Source organism: Pleurodeles waltl, chromosome 9, assembly GCF_031143425.1.
Source record: "Pleurodeles waltl isolate 20211129_DDA chromosome 9, aPleWal1.hap1.20221129, whole genome shotgun sequence".
Lineage (NCBI taxonomy): Eukaryota > Metazoa > Chordata > Amphibia > Caudata > Salamandridae > Pleurodeles > Pleurodeles waltl.
The window spans coordinates 311,883,977-311,911,873 of record NC_090448.1 but is presented as its reverse complement, the minus strand read 5'-3'; the positions used below and the strand labels follow the sequence as shown (position 1 = coordinate 311,911,873).

General features: G+C 47.1%; 1 protein-coding gene across 1 annotated transcript; it reads left to right on the top strand.

Moving 5' to 3' along the window:
* Positions 1-1,370: 1,370 nt before the first annotated feature.
* Positions 1,371-25,915, top strand: LOC138259225 (uncharacterized). Its single transcript, XM_069206812.1, has 2 exons — positions 1,371-1,511; positions 24,692-25,915. Exons 1-2 carry the CDS (start codon positions 1,445-1,447, stop codon positions 25,450-25,452), a joined length of 828 nt encoding a protein of 275 aa, XP_069062913.1. The 5' UTR covers positions 1,371-1,444; the 3' UTR covers positions 25,453-25,915.
* The last annotated feature ends 1,982 nt before the right edge of the window (positions 25,916-27,897 follow it).

Sequence of the window (27,897 nt, the reverse complement as noted above, 5' to 3'; positions counted from 1 at the left end):
GTCATGAGGTGGGGGGTGCCAAAAAAGTCTGTCGCACAGGGCACCACCAGCACTAAAGCCGGCCCTGGCTGGCGGCTTACAGTTGGTCCACCCGCAGAGTTGACTCCAGTGACGTCTGTTCACCCCGGTGTCTGGCTTGTGGTAATGGATGCCCTCTCCAATACTGGTACGAGTCCTCAGTTATATCACTCTTCTCCCTTTCTCTTGTGCACCTGTGGTGTTCCTGATCTTCTGTGTGACAGGTCTGTCACACCCCTTTTCCTTCAAACCTTCACGACGTGGCGTCATGCTGCGTTCCTCTCGCTTCTCCTTTTCCCGTCTTGCTTTGGCGTTGCATCACAGGTCTCATGTTGCGTCACATGGACATCTCTCAGGTCATTTGCTTTCTGGGATCTTCTTGGTGGTCCAATCCCTGACTGGAGGGGCACTGTTCCCTTCTTCATGTCTTCACTCAAGTGCGTAGCGCTTGCGCCTCAAGACTGCGCTGTTGCAGTGCTTGCTCCTGCCTCTGTCTGGTTTGCTTGACAGGGTCAGTCACTCCTCCTGATCTGGTCAACTATGGGCCAACGGTCACCATCTGGTGCTGCAGTGTGGCCAGTGGCGCGGCCTCTTCTCCCTGACATTGGATCTCGCTCTCAGAGGGCTCTGTCTTCCTCTCGGGTTCCTGCCCATGCTGTCAGGTTCGCAGGTGTGGCCCTCTGCTTTGCTGCTAATTGTTCCGCTATAGGCAATATGTGTCTGTGTAACATGACTTTATTCGCGGTCTCTTTGTACTCAGGCCTGTGTCTGAGTGCAGGGCAGGGGCTGCTTTGTGCGCACTGTGAGCAGGTCGGCTTGACTGTTTTCAGAACTGGCCCCGATGGGACCTCTTCACATTATTCCCTGGCTTTGATGCGGTATAGGCAAGCTACTGCTAGGTGGCGCTGTGGTGACATCAGGAGGCCTCAGCAGCTTTCTGAGGCTGTGCCTTGTTGTTCCCTCGGGTTCTGCAGGAGCAGGCATAAAACCAGTCAAAGCATGGGGGGTTTCCTTGTGTTCCCATGCCGCTCTCAAGACTGATGTGCAGGCTCGATCTCCTCTCCTGCTGACAGTGTGCTGCTTGCTGGAGCACTTCACATTAGGCCGTCGCATGTCTCTGCGGCACCGAGTGGAGCACAACAGGTGGGTGGCAGCCTCTGTGTGATGCTTGAGGAATGCGGGTCTCCATGCGCGCCTGTGCAGCCATCACTATTGTGGGATGGCAGTGGGAGGGGTTTGCACTCCCCCTGAGGTAGCTGCGGGCTGATCTCCACTCGTCTCGGCTGCGGTCCACCGAGCCACCGTGAGGTGGCGCTGCAGTCTGTTCGGGCAGCTACAGCAGTTCCCAATGCTCCGCGTTGTCTTGTGCTCCTCTGTGGGCAACTGGCGCACCTCTCTCTCTGCCGGTGCTCTGGTCCCGGTGCTTATGACTGTGGGGGCTGTAGGAGCACGGCTTATGGATGGCGGGTGCGGAGGCCTTCTCTCTTGTGTCGGTAAGCAGCATGCACACTCCTCACACACAGTGCAGGGTGTGACACTTCAACCCCTTTTAACATCCTTGTCCACTCAATTTCACCATGATGTCTGCAGGGCTCACCTCGCATTGGGCAGCACAGCCGACGGGTTTCTACCACTTATGGGGGCACTGCATCTCAAGGAGGCAGGGACGCCTATGTTTTCTCCCTCCGTGCAGGTGGGGCTGGGGTTGCTTTGGCCATTGTCTCTGCCCTGCTCAGGGGTAGCAATAGGACGCTCTGTGCCAACCTTGTTTCAGAGCCTTGCCTCACCTCAAGGGGGGTCGGGTGCATTCCATTCTTGCTGCTTCTTTCTCTTTGTCACCTCCTTGTTGCGCAGGCTGCCGGTTCACACAGTCACTCAGCAGACTAACGTCAGCGGCGGCATTGGACTGTTGCTGGTGGACAGTCTCTTCTCTCCCACGGGGAACAGCGAAGTGGTAGGCAGTATGCACGTGGGGTCAGACACACTCATCGCCATTGTAGTGTTGGGGGTCCTAAGCCCTCATGCTACTCAAATGAGTGGCACAGACACAACATGGTGGTTACTATCACTGCCCCAGGACACATGCACTCTGCCTCTTTTATGGCAGGGTCATGGGTGTGGGGTGAGTGTGAAAACCAGTCCTCAGCAGAGTGGCTGGTGGAAACACTAGAATGTGTCTAGCAGGACAATACCCATGGTACGAGAACCAAGCGAGAAGCAGAAGAAATGTACAGACTTCAACCTGCAGTCAGCTACAACCAAAGCTTAGTCTTCAAGTCAAAAAAGTGTTAATAGAACATGGAATACAGAACCCAGTGGCAATACAGATGTATAAGGATGCTGAATTCCTTTTTCCCTTACCCTAATTATCACTTCCTGGTGTGCTGAATTCTTGCTGTAGGCACATTTAAAGAATGCTGTTTTATTTATGTTACTTTCTGTTACAATACCACAGAGAACATGATCAATTAGAAAAAGTTTTTTTCAAATTAAGGATCGTATTGAGAAAGATGAGCATCATAACAGTATCAGTTAGCAAAGCACAGAAAAACCTAAATGTCTCTGAAAGCTGCTGTAATTGTTTGGTAGCATACATTTTGGATAAGTGGACAGAAACATAGTGGATCCACAAGCCCAAGATCATTCATCCTTATTTTGGGTTTTGGCTGGTCTGTGGTGAAAAGAAGAAACCATTCTGATGAACACGTCTAACCACAGATTCCTCACCTGGATACCCCAGGTACCTGATTGGATCTCGAGATTTTTCAGCAATTCCTTTGCATGCCTATAGGGGGCATTGCACATCTCCCTGTTAACTATCTTGACTCAAAAGCAACACTAGAGCCAAATATACATGCCACCCATGTGCGCTGAAGTGAGTTGTTTTCTTTCTGGATCTTTTGACCCAGATGCGAAGTTCGTTCCCTCCGTCTTTCATTCGCTGAAAGATGTCATTTTGAAAAAAATTGTTTCTCAAAATGTCATCAACATCTAAGGAATATGTCACTCCCTAAAATAACAACGTTTAACCTTTGTTAGGCTTATTACAAATGTCTGTGACTGACCATTATGAAGTGTTTCTCTGGTGTCTCCGGTCCTCGCATAATCCAAAGTCTTGAGTGCTGTTCCAGGATAAATCCAAAGACAGACAGTGAACGCAAAGGCAAACTTTACATCACAGAACATTGTCGCAATAGAAGAAAGGCTGTTCCAAATCGAACTCCAGGGCACAAACTCGTTCCCGCTTGCAAGGCCATTCTTGTGCAAGATCATCATCCACTCCAGATCTTTAGGTATGTCCAAGTCTGAAAGGAATTACGAGTAGTTGAAGTAGGACTTTCTGCATCCCGACACTGTCAGTCCAAGAAGTCACGCAGACACAAGGGTGCCAGTCGACCTCAGTCCTAAACTCCTGCCGAAGAACTGATCCCCCAATAAGTCTTGATGCAATCCAAGTTCCTGCGGCTATTGGCAAAACCACAACAGGTATAAGCCATGACGGTGGCCATGTTAAGCATTTGCGGCACTCTTCTGGTTTCCTTTGGTGAGCCTCCAGACACCCTGGGTCTGTGGAGGCCTCCAGTCAGGTTACAGCATCAATGTCCTTTCCAAATCCATGGCTGGCCCACATGCCGGCTCCAACTCTGACACTACTGCACACTTTTTACATAGATATTCAGGAAGCCAGTGGGCTTCATATGTATCCAGAAACACAGGTGAATTTCTCCACCGCCCCTTTACTGAGGAATCAGCGTCTTTCACAGTGATCCTCCGAGGTGCTGTAGAAATCCTTGACTTTTAACTACCTTCTGTGGACATTAAAGCCAACATGCTCACGGACGTTCAGCAGCCTGGACAGACTTCTTTCAACCACACTTGGCCTTCAACAATGCTTTGATGGACACATAGGTATATGGGCCAAACCTTGTTCTTGCCCACTGGTAAATAGGCAAGTGGCCAGAAGGCACTTTTCCAACCGTCCCAGAGGAACAGAGCGCCAACCTGACACAGATTATCCACAATGGACAGCATGCTGTGAAGTACGTCATCCAATCTCGTCTAAACAGCACCAACTAGTAGGGCAGGGCGGTCTTATCCAACATGATGCTTCAGCACCATGCCTAGATAAGATCCACCACATTTTCAGGTGATGTTCAGCCGTCCCTGATGGACCTTGTCATTTCATGACACCTAGGATTTTGGTGACAAAATGGATTGAGCACTTTAACGCTTTAAAGAAAGCAGGGCATTAGCATGCTCTTTCTATCTTTCTGCACTCATGCAGCAGTATCCCAACAGTTTTGCTCCTTCCGGGTTTTGTCAGGGGGTATCAATAGCAAGCTTCACAACCCTTTCCAGGCCAGGGCCGGGGATCAATCCAATCTTGTCCAGGTACTCAGAGCTAGAGCACTGCCCAAAGACTCTTGCGCTCACCACAACTTCAAACCCACATTAACTTGCTCCCTTTGGCAAGCGGCAACCTGCTGGAAGCAGAATACAATATTTTGTCCACCTGCCAGCAGAAAGCAATACTCTTGCAGCCAAAGGAGCCATAGAAAGGGTTTCAATAGCAGAAGTAGGGTTTATATGTTACTTCTGCTATTTTATGTTGCCATAGGATGGGGGTCTTTTCCTATTTTAGATCTCCTCCCTCTCAACTTCCTTCTCTAGAAGGATAAATTCAAGATGCTCACTCTCGCCCATGTTCTATCTATTCTGGATCCAGGCGACTGGTTGATGATGTTGGATTTGCAGGATGCCTATTTTTACATCCCTGTGTGGTTCAGGGCAGGTCAATTGCACTTTTCTCCTTCCTCAGTGCTCCCCTTTGGTCTCAGCAGTGAACCTAGGGTGTTCACAAAAAAATGGTGATGATTGAAGGACATCTTTGGAGGTTGAAAATACCAGTTGTTCTGTACCTTGACAACTGGCTGCTGAAAGCAAGCTCATCACTATTAGTCACGGACTGTCTCAGATGACTGCAAACATCCTCACATCTTTGGGGTTTGCGATCACTGTGCTGAAGTCACCCCTGACTCCTTCCCAGAGGCTCCCATTCATCTAAGCTATTCTGAATTCTGTGATGTTTTGAGGCTTTCTTCTGGCTCAGTGAGTCCAGGATAATGGAGACATTCCATCCTGTAATCTGGTCCTCAGAGATAGTGGCTCTGAGGCTTCTTGGCCTTCTAGCCTCCTTTATCCTGCTAGTAGAACATGCCAGGTGGCGCATACGATCCCTGCATTGTGATCTGTACAGTCAGTGAACTCAGCAACAAGGAAACCCATTGGATTATATTCAGTGTTGAAGGGAGTAGAGAAAAGATCTGCAGTGGTTGCTGATAGACAGAAACTTGACCAGCAGCAGACCCCTCCCCCTACCTCACCCAGAGTTGCAGTGGTGACTGATGCATCCCGGCTGGGGTGGTCCTCTGGGTGAGGAGAAGATCAGAGGACCCCAGTCCCTGGCTGAAGCCTGGCTTCACATAAATCTGTTGGATCTTCTGGACATTCGCTTGGTGTTTAAAGCCTTCCTACCATCCATCAAGGAACAGCTGGTACAGGTTATCATGGTCAACAACCCTACATGTGGTACTGCAACAAACAGGGTAAACTGGTGTTGTGCCTCTGGAGTTGGCTAGAGCATCAGGGCATTTTCCTGATCATGGAGAGAACCCTAAATGCCAGGCTGACTAAATCAGTCATTGACACCTTGCGGATCATCATTGGCAACTACATCCAGAGATAGCACATGGCATATTCCAATAATTGGGAGAGCCCTGGATAGATCTCTTCACCACCGCTGAGAACGTGCAGTGTCAAAAACGTCTGCTAATTAGAGTTCCCAGGAAGGCTGTCTCTCCAAGATGCATTCCACATAGAGTGGACCACAGGACTCATGTATGCCTTTCCCCCACTGTCTCTCCTACTCAAAGTTCTGAAAAAGATCATGAATGAAAGTGCCTATGTCATCCTAGTGGCTCTGGATTGGGCTAAGTGGGTATGGTGCCCAGAACTTCTGGGCCTGAGGACATATCCCCCATTCAGGTGGCCGCTTTAGCAGGATTTCCTGTCACAGCAACACAGCACAGTTTTTTTTTTTACCACGGCCTGTGCAATCTGCACCTCAATGAATGGAGAATGAACGGTGACAACTGACTGCGTTTGACTTCCCTCCCAAGGTATTAGGTGTCATCTTGGCAGCCAGGCGTCCATCTACAAAGAACACCTACACTGGACGCTGGAAGAAGGTTGTTGCATGGTGCACCTTTCATTGGGTAGAGCCAATACATGCCAGATGATCTGAAGTATTGCTCTTTGTCTTTTGTTTAACTCAGCAAGTACTGGGTGTGGCCACTGAAAAAGGTTGCTTGTCAGCACTGTTAACCTTTTATGTAGGCCAACCATTGTTGTTAACATTATCTGTTCTGATGCGTTTCTTGAAAGGGTCCGTTCACATATTTTACCCCTAACCTTTTGTAATACCACAGTGGGACCTTATTTGGTTTTCATGTATTTGATGTGCACTCTGTTTCCAGTAATGCACAGATGTTCTTTGCACCTTCTGACTTCGAAGACAGCCTTTCACATAGCAATAACATCTGCTTGGCATGTGAGCAAGTTATAAGGTCTGTCAGTCCAGCACTCTTATGCCTCCTTCATTCCGGACAAACTGGTGTTATGGCCTAGGGAAGCAAGGCTACTCAAGGTTGTGACACCTTTTCACATCAAACAGTGTATAATCCCTCCAGTGTTCTTTGCACCACCCCACCTCTTAAAGGAGTAAGAAATGTTCTATTGTTTCAGACCCATAAGAGCTTTCAGCTTTTACATAGATTGCACCAAGGACCATCAGATGGATGATCAGCTCTTTGTTCACAGCCACAAAGAAGGGTAAGGTGGTGCAGCAGAGAACAGTTTCAAGGAGGATAGTTTTCTGCATCAACATCTGCTATGCATTGGCCTAGAGGCAGCTCCCACAGGTCTTAAGGTCACATTCTTCCAGGGTCAAGCCGCCACCACTGTATTGGCATGTGGGATGCCCATTTTGGAAATCTGTGAAGTAGCGACATGGGCGTGAGCTCCCATGTTCACAAAACACTTCTGCCTTGATAGTCAGGTCCATCTGGAAGGACACTTTGCCTGTTTGGTCCTGCTGGGTTTTCTAGTCTGAGCTTTTCCACTGATACACCACTTTGGGAGGTACTTTTTTGATATCTATTCATCAGTGAGGAATCTATGATAAGATGTATCCATCAGAAGAATATGTAATTTACCTTTGGTAATGTTTTTTCTGGTGGATTCTCTATCAATCCACAGATTCCTCAGCGACCCATGCCACCTCTCTGTTCTGTGGAATAGGCTCATTGTAGTACCTTATTAAGATACCAACTTAGAAAACTGCACAGTGTCAAATCGAATTATTCAAAGGCACTGTATCTGATGGCATGGACAGTCAGAGTTCAGAAAGAAACTGATTTCAATTTGTGGGAGTGGTGAATGTTTGTGGCTTCAGCGTCACTTTGGAGCCTGACAGAGTAGACATGGAGACGTATGATGTCACTTAGCAGTGCGGAAGAGAATTGCTGAACAATCTCTAAATCTAGTTTGGCACCTGAGGTTATTTACAGGATGAGGAAGGAGCAGTTAGACAGAGTAGCCACCAGAAAGAGTGATACCGAAGGTGAGTAACATTTTTTTCATTGAAATGATCTGTATTCATAAACAAAACCTTGGTTATTTTAAGGATACATTTATCATCACTTCTGTGCATTTGTGTAGTATGATCACCATTAGATTACAGAACATGAAAATCCCTTGCACTGTGCGAGGGTAATTTAAAGTACGGAAGTTCTCGCTCCAGTCAATGCAATGCCATCCTTTTTCCTTATAAATGGCTCTCTCCTTCCTCTCCATTCTCTGCATGCCTCTTCCCTCTGAGAGGAATCTTCTGTAACTCACATGGATTTTTTGCTTTAATCTCTATTAATATATTTTTGCCAATTTCTCAAAAATTCATTACAAAGGTCATAACCTCTTTTTTGATAAGGGATGCCCCTGCAAACTAATAGTACCTAATCTCCTCTATTTTATAATCTATTAACCCAACCAAACGTGCATGAAATCACATGCACCCCCTTTTCCCAGCTGTATTAATGCAATGACAGTTACAAATCAATTTCCAAAGCTACTCCTAAGAGGCTGATGTGGTGAATCTGCCAGAGAATGGCTTGTCTTGCTTATTCGCTTGCTGTTGGTTTGTGTATTATGTGCCTATCATATTCAGAATGGTATGAAGGACCTTCTTTGTGTGGACTCTAAGCACATATTCTGATGCTATTTGAAAGAACTGATGGAAAAATGTGATGGCCCATGGTACGTGACTAACATTTACTTTGAGCCTAATGTGATTCTATCAACATTAATTTGGTTATTTTGTACCTGCCCATCCTTCAACTCATTTGCTTTGCTTCTTTATTGGTGGTTGTTGTACATTCCATTGTCAAATCATCTTGCTTATGCACAGTTTTGTTTTAGGCCTCTGGTCTTCTCTTGATACACACATATTATTTCTGTCTTTGTCTCTGTACAAATAGTGTGCCCGGTTAGTTTGCTAGAATCTTGCCTCACCCTCATAGTGTCCTTCTTCTATTTTCTCCATATTTTGGGCATACCCCCTCAACCTCCTCTCTCTTTCATAGTTTAGCTTAATTTTCTACATATTTACGTATCAATATGCATCAGGCTTCTCGTTCACTCTTGTTTCTCTCTCAGTTATCCTTTCTTTACTTTGTAACATTTCTGTTTGTTATCTCTGACTGCTTCCTCTTATTAAATGTACCTTAATCACCCTCTAGTTTTTGCTAGGATTTGTAGCGTTCAGCTCTTCCTTTCTTTCATGTCAATGTGCCTAGACTCCACCCTGGATGTCCCGTAACTTCTGTTTCTAGCTCTTTTTTTATTTTTCCTATAGTTTCTCCTGCTCCTCCCTGTATGCCTTTCTCCCATTGACATTTTTGCCATTCCGTTCTCCTTCTTTCTCTCCCTTTTCCTGCTTCCTATTTGTTTCTCTTCTAATTTGCCTGGTTGCATTCCACATCCCTACTGTCCCAGAGTTTACCCTGTTAGACCTATAAGTCATCATCGCCCCTTGTTTTCTCACTGTTCTCTTTCAGGGCTTGACATACCACATACCTCATGAGCACGTGTGTCTGCGTTGTACGTACTGAGAGATGAGACAGAAAAAGCGACCCCACAGACAGATCTATTTAATACCAATCAGCTGTAAAGGACAGAGAAAGAAGCACAGAGCACATGTATGACGCCTCAAGATAGAGCTGATGACACCTCTCATGTGCATGATGTGGAACTATTTTTCCTCCTCATTTTATTTTACTAATCATATTCCCAATATAGTTAAGATTAGCTTTGCAGCCCATTTTTATATGAACAAAGCTTGGTGAATGTAATATTAATTTTACAACTCCTTGTCCATCAATGAAATGTATCCTCCCTAGTTGTTGTGACTGTGAGAAGAAAAGACAAAGCCATTATGTTTCTAAATGCAGGCCTAACAACACAATAAGGAGAGACTATTTAGGTGCCTTTGAATAGCGCTAAAAGGGGGTAGGGCTCTCAGTTGGTGAGAGAACTCTAACATGGCCTTGTTGTTTGAAGAGTGGGAGCCCCTAAAAATATATCGTGTGTAGACTCTGAATATCCTCTTGCACTTGATGATTGCAGGTTCCTAGACATATGTGATTAATGTATGCCATTCAGAAACAACTAGATGTTGCAGCTGCCACTCCTGAACTGCCCCTTTGGTACCCATGGCACTGCATCTGCTGCCCCTGGTCCTAGGGGTGATGAAACTGCGAGGCAGGAGTAACAGAAAGGAAAGGGCCTCTAAAATGTTTCTCTTGTAGTCCTCTGCACCTCTCTGTAGTTGATAGGAGGCTGTTGAGAGCCTACAATTATGATGTCAATGTTGATTCTGCTACTGTTGCCATTTTGGTAAATTGATATCCATGCACCGCAGGACACATTTAGATATCAGAAGGCCTGCCCTAGAGATTCTGATGTCCGGGGTACACCGAACACACCTCCCTTTATGAACAGTAAGCACAGAGATGCAGACCATTCAACAGCCACAAACACTATCAGAGATTCACATCCATCTAGGCAGCCTCTGAAATTTTTATAGATCCAGACATTCAAACTCAAAAACTCACACACTCCTTAAATGACATTCACACTTTCATAGAAACTGATGCTCAGTGCTTATTCTGATAGATACACCTAACTGCAGGATCCTCACCTTATGAATACTCCAGTGTGCAGACTGAATCCAGAGCTTTTTCTCAGCAATTCTCTCACACGTCAGCAAGTGGCATTGTGCAGCTATGTGGTAAATCCGGCTCACCCCAGAAGTCACATATAGCCACCAACTTTGTACTCTGACATCAGTTTCTTTTTTTCCATGATTTCCTAACCTGATCCTGAGCTTGCTCCCTCATTTTTCTGTCACTGTCAAGAGAATCTTTTCTAAACATTTTTCAGTGTGCAAGGGAAATTTCTCTTCCAAAAATTACAGACTTTAAACCCAGTAAACACTGCCATGAGCAGATGTTGGGATCACACCCACATGAGGTCTGACTCTGGTGTATAGCCTTTTCACATGACTCAAAATCCTGCGACGACAGTGCTTGGATGAACCTGGAAGCCATCCAAGACTGTGAGGGTAATGGAGTGTGGATATCTAAACCTCAACCTCTAGGTGAAATCATCAAATAAATTCCCCCATTGGTTGTATGGACCTTTAATAGTCAACTTTAAGTGTTGTGAAAGAGCTAACTTCAGAAATACATTTCCATCTCAGTGAAGCCAATGTGACTCTGCACTGAAGACCAATAAATTGTTATATCAACCATGAAGGTTTATTTTAAACATGAATCCAGCCAGTATATATGCAAAGCAGTAACAGATTTAAAACATATAACATTACAGTCTGGAGGCCAAACTGTTCCAGAAAGTTAAATCTTAATAAGATGAGATGCAAAATAGTAACAGCCATAATGGAGAGGAAACAGATTGACACAATTCGGTATTCCACAAAGAAGCTTTCCCTTTCTAATCTAAGCATATGCTGCAACAAAGAATGGATAGATGGGATTTCAAAAGGCGAAGCATGGAATGTGTCAGATAGAGTTCAAGCTTCAGTAGCAGTTCGAAGGGAGTGGAAAGAGTGTTCATCATGAAGTTTTACAATCAAGAAAACTCACCAGAGAGAGAGGGATGGTCCCTCTCAAAGTGAGGATGAAGACTCCCTAATTAACTGTGAAACACAGATTAAAAGTACCTCTAACAGTTTATAGAATATCAATTTCTCACTCCCACCACTGACAGTCAATCCCATAAATGCATTTGAGGGGAGTTGACATACCCCTAAAGTTTTCATCTCCACACAAAAACAGACACCTGTTGTCCTTGAGTGTTGCATCCTCCTGGTACACCATGAACAGGAGGCTTTCTCTCATTGTCATTGCTCCACAATCATTGCCAACATTTCTCGCTCAGGCCTCACTATCAGTAGTCTAAGACATAACAATAAGCCTTTCTCTAGCTAACAAGAAACGCAGTATCACACCTGCAGAGGAGAAAAAAAACAGCATAGTGGCAGCATTAAAACAAACATTTTCAGCTAAGGCCTAATGTCAAGCTAAATTATTTCAAGAACCAAAATGGATGCACGTTACAGGGTTATAAACCAGTGGAAAGCAAACAATCATTATTAAACATGAATATGAAATGAATATATAAGGAGCATGGTTACAGCTTTCTATTGATCAATGTAATACATTTATATGTGAAAGCTTAGTGATCTTAATGATTACATATTGTTAATTCATTTAAATGTAACACACATTGGGGAGTACCAGAGAGCCTGCGGCAATATGGCTGCACTATAGTGTAGCTCTGCCAGCTGGGCATCCAAATCCGCCCATAATCCTGCAATCCACTTGCAAATGCTGCAGTAATCGACTGCTAAAGGACAGACCTGACCGGCAAAGCGGATCAATTATTGTTTGAGGCTCCAGAGCCATCCTGGGAGACAACGGAGGCTTGCTGCCGATCGTGGTGCGGACTGTGCTGGCACTATGATTGAGGCCTGACTTGGTGAACACACCAGGCCAACTCGCGCTGGGAGAGGACCTGAGTCATTTGGCAATGCTACGGCCAGGGGAGCGGCACCCGGGGGCCGATGGACAGTAGTGGCCCCAAGAGATTAGCTGGGCGGCCTAGGGAGACGCGTCGACCGTGCCTAATGTGAGTGCGGCTTTGGGCCCTGTGTGAGTGCGGTGGTGGGAAGGAGGGACGAACCGCTCTCGCTGCTCCGCTGCCACATAGGGCCTGTGGCTGGGATGCTATCCTACTAGGCGCCCTGAAAGAGTGCTCCATCAGTCAAGGGGCCATAGCGCACTCCCTGGGAGATGTGCAAAGCACAGTTGAGAACCAGGTGTACAGAATCCTCATTCCTCACTCCTCATCCCTACTTCTCATCCCTGTTTCTCATCCATCATCCCTACTTCTCATGCATCATCCCTACTTCTCATCCATCATATATTATCCCTACTTCTCATCCATCATCCCTACTTCTTTTCCATCATCCCCACTTCTCATCCATCATCCCTTCTTCTCATCCATCATCCCTGCTTCTCTTCCATCATCCCTATTGCTCTTCCATCATTCCTACTACTCATCCATCATCCCTACTTCTCATCCATCATATATCATCCCTTTTTCTCATCCATCATCCCTATTTCTCATCCATCAAACATCATCCCTACTTCTCATCCATCATCCCTACTTCTCATCCATCATCCCTGCTTCTCTTCCATCATCCCTACTTCTCATCCATCATCCCTGCTCCTCATCCCTCATCCCTGCTTCTCATCCATCATTCATCATCCCTACTTCTCACTTCTCATCCATCATCCCTACTTCTCATCCATCATCTATCATCCCTACTTCTCATCCATCATCCCTACTTTTCATCCATCATCCCTGCTTCTCATCCAACATACATCATCCCTACTTCTCATCCATCATCCCTGCTTCTCTTCCATCATCCCTACTCCTCATCCCTGCTTCTCATCCCTACTTCTCTTCCATCATCCCTACTTCTCATCCCTCATCCCTGCTTCTCATCCCTACTTCTCATCCATCATTCCTACTTCTCATGCCTCAGCCATCATCCCTACTACTCATCCATCATCCCTACTCCTCATTCCTCATCCCTCAGTCACCCGTAGCTGTGGGCTCCTTGTATTTCCCAAACCAGCAGAGCTGTAAGAATGCAGCTCTCTCTCTCATAACTCTGATTGGCTGTTCCCAACCAATCAGTGTGAGGGTGTGTTTCACAAAACTGAAAATTTGTTGGTGTGACTGAAGGATGAGGAATGAGGAGTAGGGATGATGGATGAGGAGTAGGGATGTTGGCGGAGGCATGAGAAGTAGGAATGATGGATAAGAAGTAGGGATAAGAAGCAGGGATGTGGGTGAGAAGTAGGCATGATGGAAAAGAAGTAGGGATGAGAAGCAGGGATGAGGAGTAGGGATGATGGAAGAGAAGCAGGGATGATGGATGAGAAGTGAGAAGTAGGGATGATGTATGATGGATGAGAAGCAGGGATGAGGGATGAGGAGTAGGGATGGTGGATGAGAAGCAGGGATGATGGATGAGAAGTAGGGATGATGGCTGAGAAGTAGGGATGATGGCTGAGAAGCAGGGATGATGGATGAGAAGTAGGGGTGATGGATGAGAAGTAGGGATGATGTATAATGGATGAGAAGTAGGGATGATGGATGAGAAGTAGGGATGATATATGATGGATGAGAAGTAGGGATGATGGATGAGAAGTAGGGATGATGGAAGAGAAATAGGGATGATGGAAGAGAAGCAGGGATGATGGATGAGAAGCAGGGATGATGGATGAGAAGTAGGGATGATGGATAAGAAGCAGGGATGAGACACAGGGATGAGAAGTAGGGATGATGGAAGAGAAGTAGGGATAATATATGATGGATGAGAAGTAGGGATGATGGATGAGAAGTAGGGATGATGGAAGAGAAGTAGGGATGATGGATGAGAAGTAGGGATAATGGATAAGAAGCAGGGATGAGAAGTAGGGATGAGGAGTGAGGAATGAGGATGTCCTAAAATGGATGCTGTACAGGTGAGAGGCTGAGCAGGCTGCAGCGTTTGGTTACCTGAGAGAGACCTTTGCGGCGGATTTGGGGGCTGGAGAGCCTTCCTGAGCTGATGTGTGGGGGCGGGGGCTGCTGTACAGTGGAGGAGGCAAGGCCCTGCTTTTGGACGCTGACCCACGCACTCCTTCCTCGCTCCGCGATGGGGCCCCAGCAATTGTACCATGTGGGCTGCCCGCAGCCTCACCTTGTGGGGGAAGTTGGGAAATGCAGAGTGGGGACCCCTTGTGAGTTGGTGGTGGATCAGTCTGGCCACTCTCCCGTCAAAGATAACCACAGTGGGAACTGCACTCCTGCCTCTACCTGTAAAGTTATTACGAACTACCTACAAAACAAATTGCTAGGTGGCATTAACTACCAGTGGACCACGGGACTCATGGGACAGTCTTAAATGCTTCTTGCTGGTGCTGAATACTGCATATACGGCTAGGCCTCAACACTACAACTCAGTAGATGCCAGTGGGCTCAAAAACACGCTGCCCGTCTGCCCAATGATGGAAAGAGGTGTGGACACTTTTAACCACTAGCAGGCTCCAATGGAATTGAGGCACTAGGCCGTTGGTAATAGCACCGAACTGGGATGGGGGCCAGATTGCCACCCCAGTCTTTTGCTGGCCAGTGCTGGGCATGTCTGAGCGTAGCAAAAGTCTCCTATAAGTGGCACGCATGGCATCTAGACTAGAATCTAGGATTGTTGCAGAGAGACAATATGGGGAATGTAAACAAGCTTCAAGTGCACCTCATCTTTGACCCCTGCAGATCTAACAAGCCGCCACACGCCATCCCGCCAGATCAAGATCAGGCCTCCGGCTCCCAGGACAAACCCATGCTGACAGTTACGTTGATGGCCATGCAAAGTAGCCTCGAGTCCATCAACGGGAAGATAGACACATTGAATATTAGAATGGACCATATGGCTGCGAATTTGGACAAGCAATCCTCCCAGATCACTGAAGCAGGAAAACAAGTATCTCAAATGGAGGATGCTCTCCAAACTGTCAGCACAAAATGTCTTAACACAGACAGAGTCCTGCAGTCATTCAGGCAAAAAAATGAGAATCTAGAGGCAAGGTTACATCAAAATAATCTGCACATCACTGGAGTACCTGAATCAACGAATACAGGGAAGACGGAAACATTTGTGAAGGAGATGCTAACTTCAGTGCTTGGTGCTAATAATTTATCCTGCCTGCTGGTTGTTGAGTAAGCACACAGATCCCTCATGGCGAGGCCCCTGCCCGGAATGACAGCATCACCCATTTTAACAAAACTACCAAAATAGAGAACAGAGATGCGGTACTTCGATTGGCACACAAAAAAAGAGACACTGAATATCAGGACAATCGGATAGCATTTTATCCAAATTTCACGATGGCCGTTCAAGTTGCCCAGAACAAATATCTCCAGAAATGAGACCTCCAAAAAGCTGATATCTCATATGCTATGCTTTACCCCGCTCGTCTGCCTGTCGATTACAAAGGAAAACAAACCATTTTCGCGATGTCTAAAGCTGTCAAAGACTTTGTCAAATCTCTCACCCCGAGGAAAAACAATCAAAGCACGTCTGAATTGGAGGATGAGGAGCCCCAGGAAGAAAATACTGCATATCCTACAGCTGCAACTGAACACATTTGACTCCTGTGTATTATTGGGCATCGCCGGTGAGAGATCTACCGTTGCTATACAGTAGAGAACTTGATGGTAAGACCTTGAATCCATACTCAGTCACCTCCGTCCACCTGGAGGGTACCAGGATCCTGACGGCCCCTCATGAGAGGGCAACCCAGATGATTTTGATCAGTAATATTGATTTAGTGATATTGATTTGGAATGTATTCATGTTGTTTGTTTCTTTTTTAGGACAGGTAAATGTCTTTGGCAATGTTTGCAAGATAAAGTGTGAAGGGAGTTATTTCGGGGTTGTTAGTTCACATGACACATGTTAAGTGCTCATGTCATCTGCCACTAGGCACACTAAACAGCATGTTTTGTTCACCCATATATCTCACCCAAGTGAACTCACTCTTCATGGCAAGCACCGGGGAAGAGAAAATTGAATCTACTTACATAGAATGTTTGCGGGCTTACCAACCTCTGTAAAACCAATCTGGTCCGTCCTCAGATATCTAGAGCGACCCAATATTCAAATAGCCCTTTCACAGGAGACTCACTTGACAATACATACAGACAGAATCATAGGCTCCAGGTGGGCAGTCCACCGCTTGACATCATACTCTACATATGCCACAGGGGTATTAATCCTTGTTAGGCACAGAGTCCCCTTTAATCTTACAAATTCTTTGATTGATGATCAGAGCAGGCTGGCTATAGTGCAAGCTATGCTATATGGCATTCCTAATACATTGGTGAACACATGCGCCCCCAATGTGGACGATCCAAATGTATTTTCATCCATCTGGTGCCATATCTCATTAGCATCTGATAATATCATATGGGGAAGGAACCTGAATACGTACCTGGACCCTGTGGTGGACAGGTCTGCTTCAGCAGACTGGCAGGGGACACAGGCAGCAAGGGTGATCCAGGAGGGAATGGAGGACTATGGCCTTGTTGATATATGGTGTCTTCTCAATCCAGCTTTGAGAGAGGGTACATCTATGTAGTCTGTTCACAGAACATGGTCCAGATTGGACTGTTGGCTCATATCCACTGAAAACTGCCTGTGGGTGGACGAGGTTCGACACATGCCCAGAACACTATGGGACCACGCACCAGTATTAATGTGCCTAGTACTACCAGATTAAACCCCTGTCCCGTTCACATGGCGATTCCGCAAAATGGCACTGCTGGACGCTATGTTAGAGACACGGTTCACAAGTCGATAATCAAATATTTCGAACAATACACCAGGACTGTAGCCGGACAGGACACACTGGAAAGTTTTTAAAGTCACGATCAGAGGGCTCTGCATCAGTACACAGGCCGGTGTGTTAAAAGCGATCCATACATGACTCCCAAAAAATGAAGATGCACTGCATTCATTTGAGCGAGAGTATGAACGGCAGCCTGCTATGGCCACCCTGGCATCCATTCGGGACCATCTGACAGAATTGAATGACCTGGCGGCCCAGGAATTACGTCATCTATCCAAACAACACACTGCACGAGCACACGGTGAGGGGGTCAGACTTGGATGAAGTCTCGCTGATAAATTAAAAGCGAACAAATGCTCTGATCCAATCTCTAAAATATTATATGTAGAGGCAAATACACATTACACTAACCAATCTGTGCTCTCGGCATTTAAAGACTTTTATGCTAACGTTTACGTCCCCTGCGGCTCAGCCACACAGCTGAGGTAAATGCACACCTGGATGATGTAGCACTAGCGTTGTTAGCTCTTGGCCAGTGGGGATATTAAAGACGCTATGTGTACTGTTCCCAATGTAAAGGCCCCTGTGCTGGATGGGTTGTCGGGAGCATTTTATAAGGAGTTTGCGGACCTACTTGCTCGGCACTTACATGCCATGGATGAGGAGGCCGATCAGAAAGAAATCCTGCCTCCCTCGCTGCGTGAGGGCGTGACCCTCTTGACGCCACATAAGGCCCCTGGATACTGTGAGTCACACAGACCGCTGTGTGTAATTAACATTGACACCAACATACTAGCTAAAATACTGGTGCTGTGCCTTCAACCTTTACTTCGTGGTCTGGTCTTACCAGATCAACCCGGCTTCATTACCTCTTGCTCGACCCCCCGCAATCAACGCACCGTCTTTGCTTTATTACATCAAGTGGACCCGAGGGGCAGGCACCGGCAGTTTTGGTAGACGCTGCTGAAGCATTTGATGCCATTGCATGAGAATACATGTTTACAGTCCTTCTAAGTGTGGGGCTACCAGAGCCCTTGATACGCTGGATACGACTCATGTAGCCCGGAGCCCGGATTCGGGGTGTTCCCGATTGGCAGGGGGCGTGACAGGGCCGCCCCTGTCATTGCTATTGATTGCGCTGGAGCTGCTAGCCTGCCTTACCAGGCAGAAACATGCAGACTCAGCTTTGAGATTCATCTCACAGCCCTTAAGTATTTTTCTTTATGCAGATGACATGGTCCTGTACATTAGGGACCCTTCAACGCATCTCTCCCCTGTAACTAGGGAATATGTTAATTTGAATATTATTCTGGCCGATGCATCAATTGGTCAAAATTTGTCAACCTGCTGCTCACGCTTGCCACTCTCCAGTGAGCTCGGGAGTCCCCGCTGAGGTGGGGAACGGAGCCGGTTAAATACCCCTGGCGTCTGGATACACAGAATCCCTGACGCCTGCTGCAGACGGGGCCATCTCTAAACTGGAGGACCAGCTAACCAGGTGGTCAGTGCTGCCGCTGCTGTTGGGAGGTAGGACAGCTGTTATTAAGATGGTGATTCTACCCACATTTTTATATCTGTTTGTAAACCTTGCAATTGTCCTACCAGCGTACGTCTTTAAAGATGAATGAAGGCTGCTGGTTGAAGTGATATGGGCCAGAAAGCAACCGAGAATTAGTTGGGACACACTCGCGTTGCCTTATGCCTGCTGGGGCTTTAATGCACCAAATTTCTACTTATATTATTTGTGCGCTCGAGTACACTTCACACAATACTGGTACATAGCACAAAAATGTGTCGAATGTCGCCATAGGGTATACTGATGCATATTCAACCCCCCTGTCAGCTATGTTGCCACACAAGTGGGGGGGACTCCCACACATAGAAATAAATACATTACACTCTAATACGGCAGCTTGGCACCGGCTGGTGTGTTGGGTGGGGAAATGTCCACTGTATGCCTCTGCGCTGCCTTTAAAGCACCATCCTGCCATATTAGTCTCACATTAAGACAAAGCGCTTCAGAAATTGTCCAGGGTGGGCTTGACCACTATGGGCGGCGCCTACCCCAATGGCAAGTTTATCTCCCTTGGAGACCTAGCTGTTTCCTGATAAACCACCTAAACTCGCTGCACTAAAGGTTTTACTCACTAGCACAGCACACAGGCACCTAATCACTCATCTTCACACCGCCGCACAGACGGGCAGAGGGCACATAGCTAGAAAGGCATTGAAGGGCTGGAATGACGTACTCCTGCGTCCCAGACCAGGAATGGAATTTTTGCTGTTAACAATTGCAAACACTCACTTCCAATTGCAATTTGAGAATAACACACTTTAAATTTTTGCATCAAACATAACCAATCCAGCCTCATTTGGACTCAGAAGGGAAACTTCCTTTGACACAGTGTGTCCCTGACACTGAACACAGTGACGATGATGGTGGGGATGGTGAGTCTCACTTTTATGAGAGGAGAATATATTGTAGATATTCAAGACACTAGTGGCTGAGTCCCCTGACAACGGCCAGAACTATCCAGCTAAAACTTTCAGGGCGGAGTCAGCATCATTTGCCATGGTTATTAGGAGGGTTAGAAAAGTCATTGACCTCTTACTTCCCTCGGTGGAGGTGAAAACAAATGTCCTAAAAGAAGTCCTGCAGCTGTGACAGACTTCTTTAAAGCCTCTCCTCCATTAAATGGAGCCCTTGGGATACATTAATTAGTACTTGTGCAAAACCTTGTTCTTGCCCACCTGTAAACTGGGGAGGTGGCATAGACCTGCTTCAGGGGTCCCATCTTTCCTCCACCAGCACCCCAATTTAGAGAGTCTTGTAGTTCAACTGCATCCACTAGCAGATTCAAATACTAACCCTTTCCCTGCCATGCCTCTGGACAGAGACTCAGAGTGCATGGAGGCTTTAAAAAAATAAAGATTTTCTCATCCAACAGTTTCGCCCTAAAGTCAGTCAACTCTTGTTTCCTTTTGGGGTGCTACTCACATACGTTAAGGAACATGATGAGCGAGATCTTGTCACCAGTCCTAGATGACCTAGACGCAAATTTCGCCCAAGTTATTTATGACAGACAGGGTGCGGTGAGGCACATCATCAAGGCAGAGCTGGACATCCCTGATAGTCTGGATAGGCAGTGGGTACCGGCATGGTGCTTTCCACAGGCTTCTACATTCGGGTACTGTTGTCTCTGTTGGACATGCCATTTGACAGCATCCATCTCTTTGGGGACAAGGCAGAGTCAGCCCTGGAGTTCTTCAAAGAAAGCTGAGCTGCAGGTCTCTCCCTTGGTCTCTCGCAAGCAGTGTCCCCGATATTACTGCCCAAATTTAGTCTTCAGCAGGTGCATCCAGCAGAGGCAACACCAAGGCCTGCATCCACAGTAACAGACCTTACAACCCTTTCGAAGAGCAGTAAGAGATCTTGCTGACAGCATCCAGTTTCACGGGGGCAACGCCAGTTGCAGCTCGCTGACTGTTAAAGGGGCGGGTGTCCCCCCCGGACATTTAATAATAATTATAATAAAAAAGTTACCTCCCCCGTTGCTGCCGCGCCGCTCCGCTGTCCCTTGTCGCTCAAGGCTGCAGCCTGCCCTCCGGTCGATATTGATGCTGCTCAGCCAGCCAGGGTCCAGCCAGGGCACTCCCAGGCAGACCGGCAGCCTGTGCAGGCTCTGTGTTGCCGGGCTGGAGAGTGCCTACTGCGCATGTGTGTTTGGCTGGCCCGAGACGGCTGGCCAAACACATATGTGCTGTGAGGGTAGTGCTCTGTGCACGTGCTCGTCACTCCCAATGCCCGCTCCCTTTTCAAGAAAATGATAATAAAAATAGGCCCATATTTATACTTTTTGACGCAAAACTGCGCTGGCGCAGTTTTGCGTCAAAAATATTACCGCCGGCTAATACCATTTTGGTGCGCCGTGAGGGCGTCAGATTTATACTTTGACGCACGGCGGCGCAAACAACAGATGGGAGTCATTATTTTTGACGCACACCGCGGAGTCAAGTCGTAAAGGAAAACGACGTTAACGCGGCGGAAATGCCTGTGGGTCGATTTACGACACCGCAAACCGGAAATGCGCCGTTTTTTGACGCAATAGCATAAAAAAAAACCGCGAACACTGCCAGTTCATCAGAGGAGATCCAAAATGGATCCCAGATGCCACTACAGACCCCAGGAAGATGACAGCAGACCAGGAACCAGCCAGGAGGACCCACACAAGAACCAGGACACTTTTAAGAAGAAAGTGTTGCTTCAGTGCAGAAGAGCAGGAAATCCTGGTTAAAGAGGTGACAGAGCACCAGCACCAACTGTTTGTCACATCAAAGTTGCCAATCAGTAGGAGAGAGGCTATATGGCAACAAATTGTCGACAAGATTAACAGTGTGGCTGAAGTACGCAGAACAGTCATCGAGTGCAAGAAACGCTGGCATGACTGCAAACGAAGGACCAAGGAAAATATGGCCAGGAACAGGAAGGCAGCACTGCAGACTGGAGGGGGGAGTCCAGCACACCAGGAGGCCCTGGACCACATGGAGGAGATGGTCGCAGCCGTCATCCCTGAGGAGATCGTCACAGGGATTCAAGGACAGGACAGCGCAGACTACCAGGAGACAACGCACATGCAGGGTAAGTCGCATGGGGAATTATAATGCACTAATGTCAACTGCAACCGGGGGGGGGGGGAATACCTACTACACATTGCATGTAAGTCATCATATATATGGAGTGGCATGGGTAAAGGGGCACAGCAGGGGGGCATGGTCTGCACAAACAGAAGCTGGGGCACACCATTACACAACACCAACAACAGTCCCATGGGGGCATGCTGTCATGCCAAAGATGGAGCAAAGGGAAAGCCACGACAGGAGGGAAGGCCACTACGTCAAACTGACATCCTGGCACTCGTCAGCCAACATACCTCCTACATTAACTAGGGCCCTATTAGAAATCCTCTAGCCAAACCGACAACTGCAATGTAACTGCGACAACAGTTGCCACTACCACCTCTGATCTGTGTGCAGCTCAAGTAGCAGAAACTGGAATGGCATGGGCAGCAAAAAAACGATGGATTTAGGCCCAGATCACTGTACTGGGGGTGAATGTTTGACAATGTTCAGCATTCCGTCCATCACTTGTTGTTTTTGCTTTGTTGCCCTAAGTGGGAAGGGTATGCCCAGACGTGGGTCCCGTGCTTCCCATGCCACTGGATTCAAGCTAGTCCGGCTGATGAGGGGTGAAACCCCGAAACCGGTCCCAAGATGCTTGTTTCCAGTCCAGGGAAGACCTGGCCTAGCAGTTCGCCCTGGACTGTTCCCATGGGGAACAGGGTCAAGACTGATTTGCATATGGCTGGGTCCAAACTGGAATGGCATGGGCAGCAAAAAAACGATGGATTTAGGCCCAGATCACTGTACTGGGGGTGAATGTTTGACAATGTTCAGCATTCCGTCCATCACTTGTTGTTTTTGCTTTGTCGCCCTAAGTGGGAAGGGTATGCCCAGACGTGGGTCCCGTGCTTCCCATGCCACTGGATTCAAGCTAGCCTGGCTGATGAGGGGTGAAACCCCGAAACCGGTCCCATGATGCTTGTTTCCAGTCCAGGGAAGACCTGGCCTAGCAGTTCGGACTGGACTGTTCCCATGGGGAACAGGGTCAAGACTGATTTGCATATGGCTGGGTCCAAACTGGAATGGCATGGGCAGCAAAAAAACGATGGATTTAGGCCCAGATCACTGTACTGGGGGTGAATGTTTGACAATGTTCAGCATTCCGTCCATCACTTGTTGTTTTTGCTTTGTCGCCCTAAGTGGGAAGGGGTGAAACCCCGAAACCGGTCCCAGGATGCTTGTTTCCAGTCCAGGGAAGACCTGGCCTAGCAGTTCGGGCTGGACTGTTCCCATGGGGAACAGGGTCAAGACTGATTTGCATATGGCTGGGTCCAAACTGGAATGGCATGGGCAGCAAAAAAACGATGGATTTAGGCCCAGATCACTGTACTGGGGGTGAATGTTTGACAATGTTCAGCATTCCGTCCATAACTTGTTGTTTTTGCTTTGTCGCCCTAAGTGGGAAGGGTATGCCCAGACGTGGGTCCCGTGCTTCCCATGCCACTGGATTCAAGCTAGCCTGGCTGATGAGGGGTGAAACCCCGAAACCGGTCCCAAGATGCTTGTTTCCAGTCCAGGGAAGACCTGGCCTAGCAGTTCGGGCTGGACTGTTCCCATGGGGAACAGGGTCAAGACTGATTTGCATATGGCTGGGTCCAAACTGGAATGGCATGGGCAGCAAAAAAACGATGGATTTAGGCCCAGATCACTGTACTGGGGGTGAATGTTTGACAATGTTCAGCATTCCGTCCATCACTTGTTGTTTTTGCTTTGTCGCCCTAAGTGGGAAGGGGGGGAAGGGTATGCCCAGACGTGGGTCCTGTGCTTCCCATGCCACTGGATTCAAGCTAGCCTGGCTGATGAGGGGTGAAACCCCGAAACCGGTCCCAGGATGCTTGTTTCCAGTCCAGGGAAGACCTGGCCTAGCAGTTCGGGCTGGACTGTTCCCATGGGGAACAGGGTCAAGACTGATTTGCATATGGCTGGGTCCAAACTGGAATGACATGGGCAGCAAAAAAACGATGGATTTAGGCCCAGATCACTGTACTGGGGGTGAATGTTTGACAATATTCAGCATTCCGTCCATCACTTGTTGTTTTTGCTTTGTCGCTCAAGTAGCCAATGGCAGTAACCTCCCCATGGAACATACACACCTAAATTAGGGGGTGAGGATGACATCTGCAACAATCTCCTGAAACAAGACAAAGGCCCCAGTATACTCAAATGTCAATGCCCATAGTTGTCACAAACATCAGCCAATGTAAACAACAATAGGAGCGACACAGCACTAAGGACACACCCATGCTGCATATGTCAGGGTCCATCCTGTGCCTGGGTAACAAGGCAACATCACAAATGTCATACTGCTCAGACAACAGCATTGAGGAGGGGACACATGTAACTGGTCACTGAAATACACCTGCACAGTCAGAGGACGAAATAGGACACTGATACGACTATCAGGGCAATCCAATGTAACACACATTACCCAACATCAGCAGGACACATTAACAATGTCAACATCCATATCAGACCATAACATTGCCATGCATAGGATATGCAACATGTCAATTACAATTAAGTCGATGTGAACGATCAGGGATTGGGGCAGGTCCTGATAGTTAAGTGTGCTGCCAGGGCCATCAGAACACCCACAGCCAGTGAAAGGTCTCACCATGAGAATGGATATACACGGAGGGTCGAGTAGGACTAAAAGGTGGCAATTCTCTATTTGGCATAAAGCAACACCTAGAGGCAATGAGGCTGACAAGTCTGATAACTCAATAACATACATGTGACACACAGGTGGGACAAAGGCCTGAAACAATGTCCATCTGAAGGACTGCAGATATTAATACAAAACAAGATTACAAAGTGAATTCATCAAAAGGCAGGCACGTCACGTCAAAATTGTCACAACACAGACACACTAATTGTACCCTGTTTCATTGCAGAGGAAGATGGATCTCCTGCCGATATGCCTGTCCCAGATTTCCCTGATGACATGGATGACGAGCCGATAAACATTCCCCAGGAGACTATCCAAAAGGTCCTTGAAACCCTCCAGACCCCACCTTCAGTCACAAGGAGGAGCACAGAACAAGCAGCCATCGCAGAGGAACCACCCACCACCCCAATTGTAAGACCTGCCAGCTCCAATACAGCTGAGGACTCTGACGACTCTGGCACCAGCTTTGAGAGAACTGTAGTTGGAGTACAGCGGGAGCTGGCCAAGGAGGTGCGGGTGGCGATGCAAAATATGGTAGCCAGCCTAGAGGGGGTGCGTTCGTGCATGATGTCATCTGCAGATCAGGCAGCAGCTATGCAAGCCCTAACATCTATCTTGCAGGAACTGCAGAAAACCCAGAAGGAAATCAGCACACCTGTAATACAGTTGACCCAACACCTACAACAGCAATCCTGTCAACGCGTGCACGAATGCAACATTGAACCCCTCAGGGCCGACCTGGCTGCCTACCATCGTGATGTGGCTACTATTCTCAAGAACCAGCAGATCCTCCTTGCTGCAGTACTGCCCTTAAGACCTTCACAGGGAGCAGCCACCGGGATGTCTGCCTCCACGTCTTCTAACACTGAGGTGTGTGTTGCCCCTTCACAACCAACAACAACAAGGACAAAGCAGCCAACACACACATCAGAAGAAGAAGACATGGAACAGATCACATTCACAAGGAAAATGACCCGGAAGCACTAGTCCCTGCCACATGGCCCACATTTACCAAGGTCCTGCGCTTTGTAACTTGCCAGTCTTGCAACAACTGTACTCAAGCACTGTTCTGCAAACCACTGTATATCTTGTCACCCAGCCCAGTGATTGTCTCTCTCCTACTCATTGCCAAATCCTGTCCCTCTGCACTGTCTGAAACAGCAACCCCAGCATGACAAAAGCATTTTGGTAAATCCTTGTGTTGGATCACAATGGAAGATATCACTATAATGGACTCACATTCATGGACAATGTACAGATAGCACTACAGCACTCTTCAATAAATAGCACTTACACAACAAATCTGTCTCTGGGTAATGTGACATATCAACTGCGCAGTAGATAATTGAAATGTCCCTACTGTCAAATAACGTAGCTTCTCAATACAACTGTCCAGATATTATGTAGTTAGAGAAATCTGCACAGTGACCATGATTGCATCATACTCTGCCCATCCTGAGGGAATAATCTGATGAAGTGAGAAACCATAGACCACCATGCTGTGTTGGACAGAAGAATGCTTCCTCAGGGGATAACTAAGTCATCAAATCGTGCCCGCTAAATGTTGTCAACGTGCAAAAATAACACAATAAACATGCCACACTAATCTAAGTAAACACTAAAAAAACTGCAGAAATGAAGGTGTCTGAGTTAACGTACAAATAGGTAATCATGCCGAACTGTGTCACAAATGACGTATGAGGGTCATGAAGACAAGAATACAAGATAGACAATGAGAACTCATCTTAAAAGGGTGTGCATGATCATCACACTGCAGTCAGACCTAAAATTGTTTCCCCAATATCAAGTCTGGAAGCACTGTTAGTGACTTTGAAAACACACTTATCAACAGAAACACATTGTCATCCATATTAACTGTGATTGGTGGTTGCAACAAAGGGTAATCACTTTGCAAGGTAGCTCTGGGTTAGCTGCCAATCGTACAGCTCAGTTGGAATTTGTTTGTAGCATAGGACACAGATGTTATAGTACAAAAGAGATGTACATGGAATCCAAACCCACGATCACGTACCATTCAACACATACTATTAAGGGGTAACCAAATATTTATTAAAAGCTAACCTTAGATGAGGAAACTGAGGGAAAAATCTTACCTACCCTAATCTACCCTGACTACTCATTACCCACAACTGTCCCTAACTAACCTAAGCTACACTTACTTATCACATGTAACGAAACGTTCTAAACATCTACCCCCCAACCCCCTTATGAGACGGGACACATTGAGGACAACACATACTAACCTAAACACATACTATACTATCCTAAACAAATATATATTTTTTTGGTAAATGGTTTTTTTATGTTTTTTTTTTGTTTGTTTTTGTTTTTTGTTTTTTTACACACAAGAACCCCAACATAGCCCCCCACCCACACATGTAATAAGTAAAAAAAGAAACAAGCCGGACCCCCCACCCACTAACACTGACTAAACTAACAGCCTATACTAACCTAACACTAAGCCCCCTAAGCCCACTAACTATAAGAACAAGGAAAGAGGAGGGAGGGGAGGGTATCATATCCATCTAGCCAACTGTCTAGAGGTTGGCCCTCTGGAGGGTCCTCTTGATATCCTTGACCCGCCGTTTAATGTGCCGCACGTTCTATTGAAGGCGGCAGGGTCAACAGCTGAAGCAGTGGCAGTCTGGGTACCGGTGGGGGAGGTCTGTGTGGGCTGTCCTGCACCGGTGGCAATGCTGGGGCCAGGAAGTCCTGCAGATGTAGATTCTACAGAAGCAGCTGTGAGTGGGGCCACCCGGCTCTCATTGGTGGTTGTTTCTGTGTTGGCTGTGGTGGGCACAGTAGGCCCACCCTGTGGGAAGGCTCGCCATGCCCCGGAGGCACCTTCATGGCGATATCGCCGGGCCATCCTCTAGAACCCCGACTCCACCAGCAGGATGTGCTGGTATCGCATGGCCCGACGCTGAAATTCACGGACCTGGTCTGGAGTCATGTTAGCTGCTGTGAAGACAAATGCAGATATGCCACATTAGTAACTGCATTGTGTGAAACAGCACAGCAAGTTAATCAGACAATACATCTACTGTACTTCTAACGGCTCATATCACGATACAGAGCATCGAATGTCCCTGAGGAAGTACATGGCAGGCCAGACAACAAAGGTCACATCACACAAAGCACATTCATAACCCACAAGATGGGTAACAACTGGCCTTGACTTGCAATCTGAGTTCTGACAGTTAACATCTAAGAATCATGCTGCATATCCTCCACCAAGAGCTGAGCTACAAATGTCAGTGTACGAAAAGCAAAACTAAAGCCATATGGTCTGCAAGTTGTAACTGGAATTTCCAGTATGGTACCAAGTGCCAAACCTGAGTGTGTATACTACTATGCAACCAACCCGTCACTTATTCACAGGTATGTGTAACATACTGTTAGCATCAATAC

Excerpts from the sequence above, each read along its gene's own strand:
- LOC138259225 (XM_069206812.1), top strand. The coding sequence starts at position 1,445 with ATGACTGTGGGGGCTGTAGGAGCACGGCTTATGGATGGCGGGTGCGGA. Across the intron at positions 1,512-24,691 it reads AGGCCTTCTCTCTTGTGTCG|AGGAAGATGGATCTCCTGCC; the intron begins GTAAGCAGCATG and ends GTTTCATTGCAG.